The sequence below is a fragment of the Tachyglossus aculeatus genome, chromosome 1, assembly GCF_015852505.1.
Source record: "Tachyglossus aculeatus isolate mTacAcu1 chromosome 1, mTacAcu1.pri, whole genome shotgun sequence".
Classification (NCBI taxonomy): domain Eukaryota; kingdom Metazoa; phylum Chordata; class Mammalia; order Monotremata; family Tachyglossidae; genus Tachyglossus; species Tachyglossus aculeatus.
The window spans coordinates 119,293,909-119,311,775 of record NC_052066.1 but is presented as its reverse complement, the minus strand read 5'-3'; the positions used below and the strand labels follow the sequence as shown (position 1 = coordinate 119,311,775).

The window sequence follows — 17,867 nt, the reverse complement described above, 5'->3', positions numbered from 1 at the left end:
GCCATATTCTTTGGTCCTGCATACTTAAGGACACCAGGTTATAAAAGGGTCTCAGGCATGCACAGTGAATATACTATAAAAAAATGAAGTGCACATAAAGTGCCTTCCTCCTTACCTGAACCACCCAGGGACTATTGGCAAAGGCCATTATATCTCTTTCTTCCCAGAAGAAGGCAGAATCTGATCTTTTTATCATTTCAAATTTACTCAGGAGCTTCATGGCGTAAACTTTTTGCGATGCCTTATGGCGAACCTGTCGATCAAAATGGCACAAAGTTACTGCTTGTCATTAGTTCTTTGATGTTATAGGATAGTATGTGGGTAGCTGGGCTGGCCTGATGATTTGGTCTGAAATGCTATTTATGAATTTCCATTCTCTGGCTTCACGATTCTTAGCAAACGGATGAAAAAGAGAAATAGTTGTTAGAAGTATTTTCAAAGGGACTAAAAAATTTGACAGATCTATTGGAAAACATTCCAAGGAAAATTCTAAAATTCACTCAGTACATCACCCCACATTCAAGAATACAAAACAAATTAACATCCTTTCTACATAAGGGAAGGGGATCTGTAAATTGTTTCCTTAGGACACCCCGTCTCATTAATATTATTTATGAGCTGGAAACAATTTTGGATGGACAGAAGGGTAAACCACTCATTGCAAAAGAAATCGTGAGCTATGACTAGTCTTCTTACTTAGAAAGTGGGTTGGATTGGATTTACAGTCTAATTTTTTTAAACCTCTTCACAGGAAGTGTCATTTGTTTATGATGACTAAATAGTTCCTTTCAGCCATCATTTTTCATATCTGCCAAAAGCAACATTTGTGAACACCTTCACAACATTTCCAAAAGGGAATGGTTGTTAAAGATAATACTAATTTGCAGATAAATGCTAACCTTTAAACCAGCCCACTAAACTTTTCACTAGCTTTCCTGGATGCATCATCATTTACTTATTTGAAAAACAGCAGCAACTATTTGTGATTGTGTAGTTGCAGGAGGCTACAAAGGACTATATTATAACTCCTAAACAGGAATGAAAAAAGGGGGGGGGGAGGGGGGAGAAGAAAAAAAAAAGCTTCAACTAACCAAGCGCTGAAATATTGCTCTTCTGGGTGCCTCCATAAATAAGTACCAAAATGTATTTTTATTGGGCAGTATTAGGAAGGGAGGAAGAGATTCCTGGGAAGTGTTGATTTCTGCAATAGGAGCACAGGAGAAAATGTATAATCTGTGCAGAATGCTCTGTCCCAGCAAGATATTAAAGTAGGGAAGATAGAATTACTGGCTCCCCCCAACAAAAAGAGAGCAATATGAGTGGCTGCTTTTCCTCAGGAGAGACAGCCTGGGTTTCCTCTCTGATAAAGCTCCTGGGAATAAATATTGGCTCAATTGGATCCACCACTTTAACTGCAACCCACATTTCCCATTGCTATCATGCAGTCCTAATGTCCTGTTTTGGGGTTTGCTTTTTTTCCCCCAAATTGAAAAGCTGGGCTTGCCTTATTTGGTTCAGGAGATATTGGAAAGCAAGTTGGGATGACAATCTCCTGCTTGGAATCCAGGACTTAAATTTTCAAGGATAACTGCTGAACCCTGTGTTTTCACGGAGAAAAATACTACAGCAGTTTACTCTGCCACACATGCACTTACAAGTTAAAATCACTGTGTGTGGTGTCTTCTTCAAACACAAAGAATGTACATGTATATATGAAGGGGACCTTGCAAATTGTATAACAACAAATTATATATCTCAACAAATGAATATATATATCAATATATATGTGTGTATATATATATTTCCATATATAATAATAATGATGGCATTTATTAAGTGCTTACTATGTGCAAAGCACTGTTCTAAGCGCTGGGGAGTTTATAAGGTGATCAGGTTGTCCCACAGGGGGCTCACAGTCTTAATCCCCATTTTACAGATGAGGTAACTGAGGCACAGGGAAGTTAAGTGACTTGCCCAAAGTCACACAGCTGACAAGTGGCAGAGCCGGAATTTGAACCCATGACCTCTGACTCCAAAGCCCAGGCTCTTTCCAATGTGCAAGGGCCTCTTTAAACCCAAAGAGGAAATTACTGTCCTCCTTTAAAAGGGAAGTAGCTGCTTTTTTCTTCCATGCCTCAGCTTCAAGTAAAATTTTCACCCCTGACTGCATTACTATCAATCAAATGGATTGGGACAAAAGTTCTGGGCAAATGTTTGTGTCATATTGAAATTCCCTTTACCAATATAGTATTTTGCAACTTCCCAGGAAACTATTTTATGAACAGTTGAGAGATAACCTTGCACCTCCAATAGTGAAAGAAAATTCAAAATTGCTTCCTCTGTTCAAAATAAAAAAAAAACCTGACTGCTCAGTTATTTGACATCTTTTCTCTGCCAACTCTGATGGGTCTGCATTAAATCACATTTAGTTCAAGGTTTAAAATGTGTTAAAAGAAAAACAAAACTTGGCTCCTGCTCATTATTCTCATCTTTATTTTAAATAGCTGCTTCTGCCTATAACAGCAGAGCCAGAATTCAAAGCCAAATAAAACACACTGGAAATGACCATCGCTCAGGTTAAATAATCAAGATTAATGGAATGCAAAAAACATTCTTCTGCCTTCTGAAATATGCGAACTAATTTCTGTGAGGTATTTAAAAATAAAGCATGAAACAAATACAATTTAAAATGCAAAAGTAATAGCAATATAATCTTATTGAAATATTTTAAATAACTGCAGGATTTGTTAAACACTAACAACATGCTAAGCACTGGGATAGGTACGAGATAATCAGGTCAAACACCATCCCTGTTCCACATGGAGCTCTCGGTCTCGTGGGGAGATAGAACAAGACATTTAATCACCATTTTACAGGCAAAGAAACTGAGGCACAAAGAATTTGAGTGATTTGCCCAAGATCACAGGCAGGATGCATGACCTAGTGGATAAGAGCACAGCCCTGGGAGTCAGAAGCACCTAGGTTCCAATTCTGGCTCTGCCATTTTGTGACCTTGGGTAAATCACTTAACTTCTCTGTCTCAGTGACCTCATCTGTAAAATGGGGATTAAGACTATGAACCTCATGTGGGATGTGGACTGTGTACAAATTAATTAGCTTGCATTTACCTCAATGTTTAGAAGAGTTTCTGGCACGTATTAAGCGTTTAACTAATACATTTTAAAAAAATGGCAGAGCCAAGATTAGAACCCAGGCCCTCAGGCTTGCTGGCCCATGAGACCAAAGAAAAGGTAAAGGCAAACTGAAATACAATTCTTAAATTCTTAAACTACACTAATAAATGCTAAAAATTGTTCCTGTGAATAAGAATTTAACAAGTGTGGGAAATACTTCAAGCTCTCTACTCATATTTCATGCTCACAGATGCAGTACCATATTATAATCCCAGTTCCTTAATGGACTCAAAATAATATCTTTTATCAATGTGTCATCTTTCTGTCAGCCAAACTGAAGGACAGGGAAGATCGAAGTGAATATATTTAGCTTTTTCTTTCAAGCATGTTAATCAAATCAAAAACAGATAACTAAATTAGTCTTGAACAAAATCTTATCATTAAAAACCAAGCTATTGGCTTTCTTATCCTTCTAGTCAGATTCACTTCTTCATGAATTTTAGATTCAAAATATTGACCTGTTCTATATTTCACACATGAATATGACCTTCTCATTCAAGGCTGAATTTAAAATATAGCAGCAACTAATTTGAATTGGCAATTTATTTCTTGGCCTTTCTAATGTATGAATTTGAGGTATAACACAAAGTTATATGATTAGGAAAAATTAATTAATCCTTCTTAATATAAATAGGCAATATTTGAATTTACTTTTCAAAGTTACTGAAAAACTAGAACTGATATCAGTTCTGGTTAAAGCATTCAGTCAATTTGGCCATTACTCATAATGAGTCATAAAAAAGCAGAATAAAAAACACTTACCAGCTGAACTTCACCAAAAGCACCTCGACCAATCACTTTAACAACATCATAGTCTTCTGCCTTAGTTTGTAGGCCTCTAATCTTTTCCACAATCTTTTCATCTACATTGAATTTAAAAAGAATGCTTTGATTTAGTACCACATTCTGGTGTTTCAGGAATAAAAAGTTATCAATATTTGTCCAAAAGCACTTCATTTCTTTGTGTTCGGGTCTCAAAATGTGTGCTGCAGTTGTAAAAACCTTTTCAAATCTTGGGTACGAAATTTAAAAATTAACTAACTTTCAATGTGTTTACATTGAAACACATCATTCTGTGGTTCCAGCTATACTTCTGTAAACATTTTAGAAGACAACATATCACTTGACTTGTAAGTAAGCAAGATATACAATTGAAAATTTAAAAACTCATAAGTATCACTCATTCTACATTACGTGGCTATAGTGATCCTACGTAGATGCTCATGGCATTGAACGAGGTGCTGTGATATTCTTATTTAAGAATCCTCAGTTACAATATTAAAATCAATATTAAATAGGTGCTTACAAGAAATAGTGTATATTTTTGAACTAGAGTGGAAGATTTTACAGCTCTTTAAATAATTAGTTCTAAAATCATAACAAGGCTTTACTGCTCACAGTGTTTTAAAACTTCATACTCTCCACATACAAATACAGCTTAGATTTATCTGAAATCAATACTATGCTAAAGAAGTAAACTTTAAAAAAGTTGTTAAAAGTTAAAATCTGCAACATATTCTTGACCAAATTCAAAGAATTACCTCTGGTGCCATCACTTGCAATCAGCGCTTAGAACAGTGCTTGCCAAAGAAGTGCTTAACAAATACCATTATTATTAATATTATTATAATAAAGATTGAGGTGAAACTTACATCTATTTAAGAAATTATCTATATTCTTGTTTTTCCTTAGAGCAGGAAAATTCAGATCAAGGACCAAAGAATTCAAACCATCCTGTAAAGGAAAAAAAAATGTGATTGAGGTGATGATTCTCAAATTTCTAAAACAATATTGACAGTAATCTTTTAATTTTGGTGAGCGCTGCACCTGGACTGTGTTTCCTTTAGTATCTGACAAATGCCCAAACACAGAGGGAAACTGCTAAAAGTTTAATGATCATTTTACCGAAGTATGGCATTTATTGCGTTTTTACTATGTGCAGAACACTGTACTAAGTGCTACGGAGAGTTCAATACAGCAGAGTTGGTAGACGCATGATCTGCCTACAAGGGGCTTACAGACTACAGGAGAAGGCCATTAATATGAATAAATAAATTAAGGCTATCTATGTAAGTGGTGTGGGTGAATGAATAAGAGTTTAAAGGATACAGATCCAAGTGCACAGACAACACAGAAGGGAGAGGGAGTAGGGGAAAGAAAAGAGGGCTTATTCAGGAAAGGCCTCTTGGAGAAGTGATTTCATTAAGGCTTTGAAGGTAGGGTGATCTGTCATATACGAAGAGGAAGGGAGTTCCAGTTCAGAAGGAAGACTTGGGCAAGGGGTCAGTGGCAAGATAAACAAGATTGAGGTATAGTGGGTAAAGTGGCATTAGAGGAGCAAAGTCTGAGGGCTGGGATGCAGTAGGAAATCAGGGAGGTAAAGTAGGAAGGGGCAAGCTGATTAAGTACTTTAAAACCAATGGCTACGAGTTTCGGTTCCATGTGGAAGTGAATGGGCAATGACCGGAGGTTCTTGAGGAGTGGGAAAATATGGACTAAATATTTTTTAGAATAATGATCTGGGCAGCAGAGAGAAATATAGACTGGAGTGGGGAAAGACAGGAAGAGGCAGAGAGGTCAGTGAGGAGGCTGACGCAGGAATCAGGGTGGGATATGATTAATGTAGTAGCAGTTTGGGTGAAGAGGAAAGGGTGGATTTCAGTGACGTTGTGAAGGCAGAACCAATAGGGTTGGTGACAGATTGACTACATGGTTGAAAGTTGCCAGAATCCAATCTTTGCAAAACAGGAAACACTAAGATTAGTGTTGTTCATTCATTCATTCAATCGTATTTATTGAATGTTTACTGTGTGCAAAACACTATAAACTAAGAGCTTTGGAGAATACAATACAACAGACACATTTGCTGCCCACAACAAGCTCACAGTATCAATCACGACTGATAAAGTGTCTGAACAAATGTTCTCCCAGTGCCACCCCAGACTGTAAGCTTTTCTAGGGCAGGGAACACGTCAACAAACTCTGCTACGTTGTAATCAATCAATCGCATTTATTGAGCGCTTACTGTGTGCACAGCACTGTACTAAGCGCTTGGGAAGTACAAGTTGGCAGCATATAGAGACGGTCCCTACCCAACAGTGGGCTCACAGTCTAGAAGGGGGAGACAGAGAACAAACAAAACATATTAACAAAATAAAATCAATAGAATAGATATGTACAAGTAAAATAAATAAATTGTATGCTCTGCACAAAGCAAGTGCTCAGTAAACACAACTGATTGACTCCTTCACCTATCACTCACACATCTTCCTTCACCTAAAGAAAAAGGAGCCACAGTAAAGGAAAACACTGAGTATTTTCCTCATATTTTCTTCCTGTCTTAGAATATTTGCTCTCTCATCTGGGGAAAAACTACATTTTACAAACCGCGTTTTTATATTCTTTTGAGTTTCTCAAGGTGATCCAAACTCTGAAATATTTTTTTGTGCAGTTATTCCTCTCTAAATTGGTATCTGAATGCCATTGTTTCTGCAGAAAAAAAGGAAATGTGTTTTCAACCTCCTCCAAACTCCCTCTTGCATCCAATTATTAATGTACATGTCTTTGTTGCTAAAAAAATCAGAACCATCGCATTCTATTTTCATGGTCTTCCTAAAATCATATCTCTTCCAGGAAACTTTCCCTTACCGAAGGAATGCATTTGGCAAGCCTGCAATAGAAGCATTATCAAAAACCAATACAGTAATCTCTCAAAAGCAACTGCAGTACACAATATATAAGGCTCAATACCTCGATTCTTAGCAATTTTCAATTTTCTCATTCTTTTGCTTTACCTACAACTCTTCGCATTTGAATATTTTCAATATCTGTGAAAATGTTCATATTCAAAAGAAAATTGTTCATGAGATTAACAAAAAACAAAAGACAGGCTTCAGAGAGGGATACCTATACAACAAAGTCAAACGTCTTATACACACATAGACAGACACACACACACACACACACACACACACACACAAGTATTATTACATCAGTCATGTTCTGCAACATTGTCCCTGCCTCTGGACATCACTGATCAAACTCTCTTCTTTCACACTTCTTACCTAAATACTTTGCCTTACAATGATTTTCAAAAATTGGTGTCAATCAATCAATCAATCGTATTTATTGAGCGCTTACTGTGTGCAGAGCACTGTACTAAACGCTTGGGAAGTACAAGTTGGCAACATATAGAGACAGTCCCTACCCAACAGTGGGCTCACAGTCTAAAAGGGGGAGACAGAGGACAAAACCAAGCATACTAACAAAATAAAATAGACTAGATATGTACAAGTAAAATAAATAGAGTAATAAATATGTACAAACATATATACATATATACAGGTGCATATATACACACACACACACACACACACACACACACACACACACACACATATATCCACCACTCTTCCCACCTTCGAAGCCTTATTAAAAGCCCACCTCCTCTAAGAGGCCTTCCCTGAGCCCTCATTTCCTCTTACTAATAACAACGACGAAATAACCGTGGTACCTGTTAGGTGCCTACTATCCGCCAGCCGCCGTACTAAGCACCAGGGCAGATCGGGTCGGACCCAATCCGCGTCCCACGTGGGGCTGACGACACAACAGACGGGTGGCGGCGCCGGGATTAATAATAATAATAATAATGATGGCATTTGTTAAGCGCTTACTATGTGCAAAGCACTGTTCTAAGCGCTGGGGGATACAAGGTGATCAGGTTGTCCCACGGCGGGCTCACAGTGGTAATCCCCATTTTACAGATGAGGTAACTGAGGCTCAGAGAAGTTAAGTGACTTGCCCCAGGTCACACAGCAGACATGTGGTGGAGCTGGGATTTGAACCCATGACCTTCTGACTCTCAGGCCGGGGCTCTAGCCACTACTCCGTGCTGCTTCAGTGACTTACCCAAGACCACACAGCAGACAAGCAGCAGAGTCAGCACTAGAACCCAGGTACTTCCCAAGCACTTAGTACAGTGCTCTGCACACAGTAAGCGCTCAGTAAATACGATTGAATGAATGAGCCCGCTGTTGGGTAGGGACCGTCCCTAGATGTTGCCAACTTGTCCTTCCCAAGCGCTTAGTACAGTGCTCTGCACACAGTAAGCGCTCAATAAATACTATTGAATGAATGAATCCTGACTCCCAAGGCCTGCGCTCTATCCGGCTGGAGCCCTCTGGTTCTCCCTCAGACCAAGTGTCATGCAGATGTCAGTGAATACTGTTGGTATTTCATTTAAAAATTAAAAAAAAGCCCCACTTTCAGAACATTAACACTGATACCACTCTAAATGCACATCTTTATCAGCAAAATGGCCAATAAAATGAATTATATTACATTTACTGAATGCTTAGTATGTGCTAAAAATTGGGGTAGTTGCAAGGTTACCAGGCTCACAATCTACTTCATCCCTCTTCTACAGATAAAGGAAACTGAGGCCCAGAGAGGTAAAGTGAGCTGGTTGTGGGCAGCGAATGTGTCCTATATTATTAATAATAATAATGATGGCATTTGTTACGCACTTACTATGGGCCAAGCACTGTTCTAAGCGTTGGGGGGATACAAGGTGATCAGGTTGTCCCACGGGGGGTTTACAGCCTTAATCCCCATTTTACAGATGAGGCAACTGAGGCTCAGATAAGTGACTTGCCCAAAGTCACACAGCTGACAAGTGGCAGAGCTGGGATTAGAACCCACGACCTCTGACTCCCAAGCCCGTGCTTTTTCCATGGAGCCACGCTGCTTCTCTAGCCATGCTGTGTATTGTTCTCTCTCAAGTGCTCGGTACAATGCTCTGCACACAGTAAGCACTCAATAAATAAAACTGACTGACTGACTTGTCCAAGGTCAGGCCAGGAGCAGAGCTGGGGCTTGAATCTGGGCTTTTACTCCCAATCTTAAACTCTTTCCATTAGGCCGCCTACCCCCAAAATTCTACTTACTAGGTGGATTTCACACCTAAAAAACCATCTGCTTTCCCCAGAGCACTCAAGAGCTAAGCAAATAGTTCGTCTCTGACATGTGCACTGAATCTTGCTGGAATTTCTTACATTTATCTTAATCCCTAGGAAATTCCACATTACCAAGCCACAAAAAGCAATTTGAATCAGCATGATTCAGTGTCTGGGCTGGAGACACCCTGGATAGAGAAAGCAACAGCAGCGTATTACTGCTCTTATTTGTTAACACAAGTGACTGCACTAGCAATATATGAAAAAACAAGGCAACCTAGAGTTGGGACATTTGGTACACATCCATCTTTAGTAATAATAATAACTGTGGTATTTGTTAAGTGCTCAACTTTGTCAGGCACACCTTCACAACAAGAATGATATTCCTCACAAAAATGCATTCTACTCCTGGTACCTGCCAAGACAAACTACACCTGTGGTCCACCACAAATGTTTAACATCTGCACTTCGTCAACTGGACAGGCAAAAGAAAAAGTAGCTACTAAGCAAAAAAGTAACAGGACTCTTGAAAAATTGCTGCATACATTGCTCACTGAATGAGACACTTTCTGAATCAAAACGGATCATTCATTCAATTTTATTTTTTGAATGCTTGTGTGCAGAGTACTGTACTAAGCACTTAGGAGAGTACAATACAACAATAAATATACACATTCCCTGTCCAAAACAAGCTGACAGTCTAGAGGGTGAGGGGAGACAAACATTAACACAAAAAAAATAAATTACAGATATGTACATAAGTGCTGTGTGGCAAGAAGCAGGGAAGAATGAAGGGAGCAAGTCAGGGTGATGAAAAAGGGAGTGTGAGAAGAGGAAAGGGGGGGCTTAGTCTGGGACTTCAATAAGGCTTTGAAAGGGGGGAGAGAAATTGTCAGATTTGAGAAGGAAGGGTGTTCTAGGAAGAGGCAGGACATTGGTTAGGGGTCAGCAGCGAGATAGGCAAGATCGAGGCACAGCAAGAAAGTCAAAATTAGAGAAGCAAAGCGTGCGGGCTGGGTCGTAGTAGGAGAGTAGCGAGCTAAGGGAGAAGTGGGCAAGGTGATGGTGTTTTAAAGCCAATGGTGAAGAGTTTTTGTTTGATGCAGAGGTGGATAGGCAACCACTGGAGTTTTTTGAGGAGTGGGGTGACATGTCCTGGACATTTTTGTAGAAAAATGAGCAGGGGAGTAGAGCTTAGTATGGATTGGAGTTGGGAGAGGAAAGAGGCTGGGAGGTCAGCAAGGAGGCCGATGCAGTAATCCAGGCAGGATAGGATGAGCGATTGGATTAACATGGTAGCCGTTTGGATGGAGCAGAAAAGGTGAATTTTGGTGATGTTGTGAAGGTGGGACCAACAGGGGTTAGTGATGAATTGAATATATGGGTTGAATGAGAGAGGAGTCAAGAACAATGCTAATTTATGGGCTTGCGAGACAGGAATCAATCACTCAATCAATCAATCAATCGTATTTATTGAGCGCTTACTATGTGCAGAGCACTGTACTAAGCGCTTGGGAAGTACAAATTGGCAACACATAGAGACAGTCCCTACCCAACAGTGGACTCACAGTCTAAAAGGGGGAGACAGAGAACAGAACCAAACATACCAACAAAATAAAATAAATAGGAAAGAAATGTACAAGTAAAATAAATAAATAAATAGAGTAATAAATATGTACAAACATATATACATATATACAGGTGCTGTGGGGAAGGGAAGGAGGTAAGATGGGGGGATGGAGAGGGGGACGAGGGGGAGAGGAAGGAAGGGGCTCAGTCTGGGAAGGCCTCCTGGAGGAGGTGAGCTCTCAGCAGGGCCTTGAAGGGAGGAAGAGAGCTAGCTTGGCGGAGGGGCAGAGGGAGGGCATTCCAGGCCCGGGGGATGATGTGGGCCGGGGGTCGACGGCGGGACAGGCGAGAACGAGGTACAGTGAGGAGATTAGCGGTGGAGGAGCGGAGGGTGCGGGCTGGGCAGTAGAAGGAGAGAAGGGAGGTGAGGTAGGAGGGGGCGAGGTGATGGAGAGCCTTGAAGCCCAGGGTGAGGAGTTTCTGCCTGATGCGCAGATTGATTGGTAGCCACTGGAGATTTTTAAGGAGGGGAGTAATATGCCCAGAGCGTTTCTGGACAAAGATAATCGGGGCAGCAGCATGAAGTATGGATTGAAGTGGAGAGAGACACGAGGATGGGAGATCAGAGAGAAGGCTGGTGCAGTAGTCCAGATGGGATAGGATGAGAGCTTGAACGAGCAGGGTAGCGGTATGGATGGAGAGGAAAGGGCGGATCTTGGCAATGTTGCGGAGCTGAGACCGGCAGGTTTTGGTGACGGCTTGGATGTGAGGGGTGAATGAGAGAGCGGAGTCGAGGATGACACCAAGGTTGCGGGCTTGTGAGACGGGAAGGATGGTAGTGCCGTCAACAGAGATGGGAAAGTCAGGAAGGATGGTGGTGCCATCTACAGTGATGGGAAAGTCACAGAGAGGGTTTGGGTGGGAAGATAAGGTGTTCTGTTTTGGATTTGTTAAAAGTTTGAGATGATGGGAGGACATCCAAGTAAAGATGTCTTGAAGGCAGGAGGAGATGTGAGACTGGAGAGAGGGAGAGAGATCAGGTCTGGAGATGTGGATTTGGGTATCATCTATAAAAAGGTGGTCCTTGAATCCATATGAACAAATGAGTTGTCCAAGGGAGTGGGTGTAGATGGACAATAAAAAGGGACCCAGAACTGAACCTTAGAAGGAGCCTCACAGTTAGGGAGTAGGAGGCAGAGGAAGAGCCCACGAAGGAGACTGTGCATGAATGGTCCAAAGGATAAGAAGAGAACCAGGAGAGAACAGTGTCAGTGAAGATGAGGTTGGATAATGTTTCCAGGAGAAAGGGGTGGTTGACAGTGTCGAAGGCAGCTGAGAGGTTGAGGAGGATTAGGATGGAATAGAGGCCATTGAATTTGGCAAGAAAGAGATAACTGGTGACCTTTGAGAGGCCAGTTTCTGTGGGGTGAAGGGGATGGAAGCCAGGCTGGAGTGGGCCAAGAGGAGAATCAGAGGACAGGAATTTGAGACAGCGGGTGTAGACAGCTCACTCAACTAGTTTGGAGAGGAATGGTAGGAAGGAGATGGCGTGATACATTGAAGGAGCCATGGGTCAAGGGAGGGTTTTTTTTAGGATAGGGGAAACATGGGCATGTTTGAAAGCAGTGGGGAAAAATCCACTGGAGAGTGAAAAGTTGAAGATGGCTGTTAAAGAGGGAAGAAGGGAGGGGACAAGAGTTTTGATACGGTGCAAAGGAATGGGGTCAGATGTGCAGGTTAGGGGGTGGCTTTTGAGAGGGGGCAGGAGATCTCCTCTAGAGATAGAGCTGGGAAGGATGGGAGAGTTGAAGAGGGGGCCAGAAGGTGAAGGGACTAAGGAGGGGCAGGAGCAATTTTAGGGCACTCACGCCTGACAGTATCAGTTTTCTTAATAAAGTAGGTGGCCAGCTCACTGGGGGCAAGTGATGCGGGAGGCAGGGGGACAGGGGGCCTGGGGAGGGAGTTAAATGTCTGGAACAGTTGGCGAGGGCGATGGGCATGGGTGTCAATAAGGGTGGAGAAATAATTTTGCCAAGCAGAGGAGAGGACAGAGTTAAAGCACGCAAGGATAAACTTGAAGTGGATGAAGTCAGCCTGATCTTCAGATTTTTGTCAGCAGCCCTCTTCAGTTTGAGCACAAAAGCGAAGGAGGCAGACTATGCCGGTGATATTAATAACAATAATGATGGCATTTGAGAAGCAGTGTGGCTCAGTGGAAAGAGCACGGGCTTTCAAGTCAGGGGTCATGGGTTCGAATCCCAGCTCTACCACATGTCTGCTGTGTGACCTCGGGCAAGTCACTTAACTTTTCTGAGCCTCAGTTACTTCATCTGGCAAATGGGGATTAAAACTGTGAGCCCCACGTGGGACAATCTGATCACCTTGTATTCCCCCTCAGGGCTTAGAACAGTGCTTTGCACGTAGTAAGCACTTAAATGTCATTATTATTATTACTATTTATTAAGCACTTACTACGTGCAAAGCACTGTTCTAAGCACTGGGGAGGTGATCAGGTTGTTCAAAGGGGGGCTCACAGTCTTAATCCCCATTTTACAGATGAAGTACCTGAGGCCCAGAGAAGTTAAGTGACTTGCCCAAAGTCACACAGCTGACATGTGGCGGAGCCAGGATTTGAACCCATGACCTCTGACTCCAAAGCCCGGGTTCTTTTCACTGAGCCACGCTGCATCCAAGGCTGTGGGTTAGTGGCACGAGATCAACAAAGGGATAGGGGAGCAAGTGAGTTGAGTTCAATATAGAGTGTTGAGAGCATCTATTTGGTCATTTAGGGAGGTTGTTTGGGTATGGAGGCTAAGTGGGGCATGATGAGTTGAGAAAATTGGATGGGGACAAAAGATGAGAGGTCTCTGAGGGAACAGTACAGATTTACAGGGAGGAGGTGTGTGGGAGAGGAGGAAAGTGAGGAGGTTGTGGTCAGATAGAGGGATTTCAGAGTGGGTGAGGGTACAGACTGTGGCAGTGCTTAGAGATGATGAGATTGAGTGTGTGTCCAGGTTGGTGAGCGGGCGAGGTGGTGTGCAGTAGGAGGTCAGTGGAATTGAGGAGTGACAGAAGGCAGTCAGTAGAAGGGTCATCAGGAACATTTATGTGGATCATGTACGCTCATTTGAAAATCTGTAATGGATCTTTTAAAATATTTGTTAAGCACTGTACTAAGGGCTAGGGTAGAATCAAGACATTCTAGATAATATAAGATAATCATCTGTATCACCGCCAACCGCTTGCCTGCTCTAGCCTAGAATGCCATCCCTCCTATCAGACAGATAATTGCTCTCCTCCACTTCAAAGCCTTAACGAAGGCACATCTCCTCCAAGAAGCCTTCCCTGACTAAGCCCTCCTCTCCTCTTCCACTCCCTTCTGCGTCACCCTGACTTGCTCCCTTCATTCATCCTCCCTCCCAGCCCCACAGCACATATAATTTACTTATTTGTTTAAATTAATGTGTCTCCCCCTCCAGACTGAATGCTCATTGTGGACAAGGAATATGCCTGTCTGTTGTTGTAGTGTACTCTCCCGAGCGCTTAGTATAGTGCTTTGCACACAGTAAACTCAATAAATACAATAAGATAATCAGGTCAGACACAGCCCCTGTCCCACATGGGGCTCCCAGTCTAAGTAAGCTTTAACAACAAATCCTGATGACTGGGAAAGGGCCTGTGATACAGTAGAATTTAAAGTATACAGGACTTCAATCACTTATAAAATTGCACAGAAATATAAAACACCTCATTAAAACTGAGCCTATGGTACATAAAGCAATATTGTATTTCATAACAAAACTGAGTTGTAATTCTCTCCATCCTCCCTCAATGAAAAACTGCCATACACCAACCTAATTCTCAAATCAAACTAACCTTTCAAATTGCTTAAGGAGCACAATGGGGGAAAAACATTTTTCTATGGTGGAAATCCACCCCACATATTTATTTTATAACACCCAACTAAAGAAAATCTGGGGCCTATGAGACACAAATTTCACAAAGCAATTTTGATAATCTTGCAAAACACAAAAGCCGTCTTCAGTGAGAGGGAAAAAAAAGGAGAAACTTGTTTTAAACTGAAGAATGGGGATTTTTTGAGTGAGATACAATAATCTTCTTCCAATGGAGACTGTTCAAACATGGGGACAGCTTCCAAAGGGGGTTTGTGGAATCTCTCTCTCTGACAAGTCTTGGTCTTTAAAAGGATGTTAGAGTATCAGTTGCCTGAGATGGCTTAGGAGCAAGCTCTCTCAGAGATAAGGAGCTCTACTTTACCTCCCTAAGTTCCTCAGAGAATACAGGTACCCACAGAGTATTTGGTTCTAGCCACGAGAACATTTTTTTTTAACATTTGGTTCATAATGATAAATGGCTTACCTTTTAAGGTGTCTAGACAAAGTACAATTTCATATATATATATATACATATGTGTGTATATATATATACATATATATATATCTGTGTGTGTGTGTGTACTCTGTGATACAATCAATCAATGGTATCTACTGAGGGCTTACTCTGTGCAGAGCACTACACTGAGTGTTGGGAGAGTATAATACAACCGAGTTGTTTGGCATGTTCCCTGCCCACAACAAGCTTACAGTCTCGAGGAGGACACAGACATTCAAAGATATTACAGGTATGTGCTTAAAGGGTAAAGATCCCAGAAGGGAGAGAAAGTAGGGGAAATGGAGGCTTAATCAGGGAAAAAAAACCTCTTGGAAGAGATGTGATTTTACGGTGGCTTGGAAGGTGGGGAGAATGATGGTCTGCTGTAAATGACGGGGGAGGAAGTTCCAGACCAGAGGGAAGATGTGGAAAAGGGGTCAGGAGTGAAAGAGATGAGATCAAGTTACAGTGACTAGGCTGGCAAGAGAGGGGCAAAGGGTGAGGGATGGGTTGTAATAAGAAATCGTGATGTCTCCCTTGAAACCATGAATGTTTCCTGAATGGCTGTATTGAAGTTGTTGTTTTTCCATAGACGTACATTTAATTTGTTAGGTTCTGTTCCAGAACCTGCTCTAAATGATGACGGAGCCCTACAGGTAGGGACTAATCACACTATAAATGCCTCCCCACTGCTAGTGGCTTCCTCATTCCCTTGCCCCTCTTAACTCAGCTCCCTCCAGTTCTTCCCCCCGACCCCCATACTCCAGTAGGTTGTTTTTTTTTGTTGTTACCCCATCTCATCTCCCAGCCTTAGCCTCAACCTCAGCCAGGGAAGAGCAGGAAAGGGGAGGGAGAAATGGAAGAGTAGATACAAGCTAATCAGGTTGGATCCAGTCCCTGTCCCACAAGGGGCTCATAGTCTTAATCCCAATTTTATAGATGAGGTAACTGAGGCATAGAGAAGTGAAATGACTTACCCAAGATAACATAGCAGACAAGTGGCAGAGTCGGGATTAGAACTCAAGTCCTTCTAACTCCCAGGCCCATGCTCTAGCCACTAGTCAATCATATTTATTGAGCACTTACTGTGTGGAGAGCACTGTATTAAGTGGCGCTTGGGAGAATACAATATAACAACATAATAGACATGTTCACTGCCACACGTGCTTACAGTCTAGAGAGACAGACATTAATATATGTAAATAAAACTGCTGCTACGTACGTATGCACTGTGGGGCTGGGGAAGGGGGATGAATAAAGGGAGCATGTCAGAGCGACTTGGAAGGGAGCAGGGGAAGAGGAAAGGAGAGCTTAGTCTGGGAAGGCCTCTTTGAGATGTGCCCTAATTAAGGTTTTGAAGGTGGAGAGAGTAATTGTCTGTAGTGTACGTAGAGGGAGGGCATTCCAGGCCAGAGGCAGAACATGGGCAAGAGGTCAGTGGCGAGATAGGCAAGATCAAGGTACAGTGAGAAGGTTAGCATCAGAGGTACAAAGTGTGCAGGCTGGGTTATTTTAAATCTAGTATGTAGATTTAAAATAACTGGTACCCATGTACCAGTTGTTCCAAACTGGAGGTACCCATGTACATGAGAAAGTATATTTGCCATAGGATTCCTACTTTCTGATTTTTGCTAACTGTACCAAAATTATAAGAGGGACACATTGAGAAACCCTGCTCTAATTACATGATTATAATGCATGTTTTCCAAAGGGGAAAATAAAACATCGTATTTTAAAATTTGTGCACATTGGATAAGTGGAAAAATCAATTATTTCAATAATTCCTGTGGAAATCTTTGTTTTTCTACAGCTCTGATTAAGCTTTTCTCTTCCAAGTCCCCTTGTTTCCTGCCTATTGTTGGGAGGTAAAAATGTACTAAGATTGTAGGGGCTAGCTATCACGTCTTAGACCATGAAATTCTAGACCAAGGAAATAAGTGTTGCAGCTCTTTGTCTTGTCTAATGCCGTCGAGTCATCTCCGACCCATAGCAATACCGTGGACACATCTCTCCCAGAACGCCCCACCTCCATCTGAAATTCTGGTAGTGTATCCATGGAATTTTCTTGGTCAAAATATGGAAGTGGTTTACCACTGCCTTCTTCTGTGCAGCAAACTAGAGTTTCCTCACTCGATTCTCTCCCATGCCACTGCTGCCCAGCATAGGTGAGTTTGTAGCAGATTGCCTTCCACTGCCGAAGCTAGGAATGGAATGGATATGCTTCTGCTTGACTCTCCCTCCCATAGTCGAGGCTGGTAGAGTACTAGAAACTCTCCAGGTGCAACCCTGAGAGGGGTGTTGTAGCTCTTACCTTCAGAAAATGCTAATAGAAATATCCAGTCCTTTCTAAATATCCAGTCCTTTCTATACCCTACTACTTTTCTTCTTTTCTATTTGCTCTTTTCCTAGGGATCTTCCTACCACTCTTTCCATAAACTGAGACTCCTGTCACACTCTCTGGCTAAAAATACTAATAATAATACATCCTTAAATATTTACAATACACTAAGCACTTTACTAAGTGCTGGAGTAGATACAGGAAAATCAGATCAGATACACAGTCCCTATCCCACATGCGGCTCACAGTCTAAGTAGGAGGGAGAACAGGACTGAACCCTCATTTTACAGAAGGAATTGTGGTACAGAGCAGTTTAGTTACTTAACCAGGGCCACACAGGACACAAGTGGGAAACCAGGTTTCGAACTCAGATCTTCTGACCCCTAGGTCCATGCTCTTTCCACTAGGCCATGCTGTATG

General features: G+C 41.8%; 1 protein-coding gene across 1 annotated transcript in view; it reads right to left on the bottom strand.

Annotated features, from left to right (window-relative positions):
- The window catches only part of ROCK2 (Rho associated coiled-coil containing protein kinase 2), a 158,090-nt gene that overhangs the window by 70,608 nt on the left and 69,615 nt on the right, over positions 1 to 17,867 (bottom strand). Inside the window, exons 2-4 of the mRNA XM_038751763.1 lie at positions 4,847 to 4,928; positions 3,957 to 4,057; positions 116 to 253 (exon numbers count right to left, since the gene is read on the bottom strand). Of these exons, the coding sequence (XP_038607691.1) occupies positions 116 to 253; positions 3,957 to 4,057; positions 4,847 to 4,928 (321 nt within the window). The remainder of the gene's footprint in view (positions 1 to 115; positions 254 to 3,956; positions 4,058 to 4,846; positions 4,929 to 17,867) is intronic.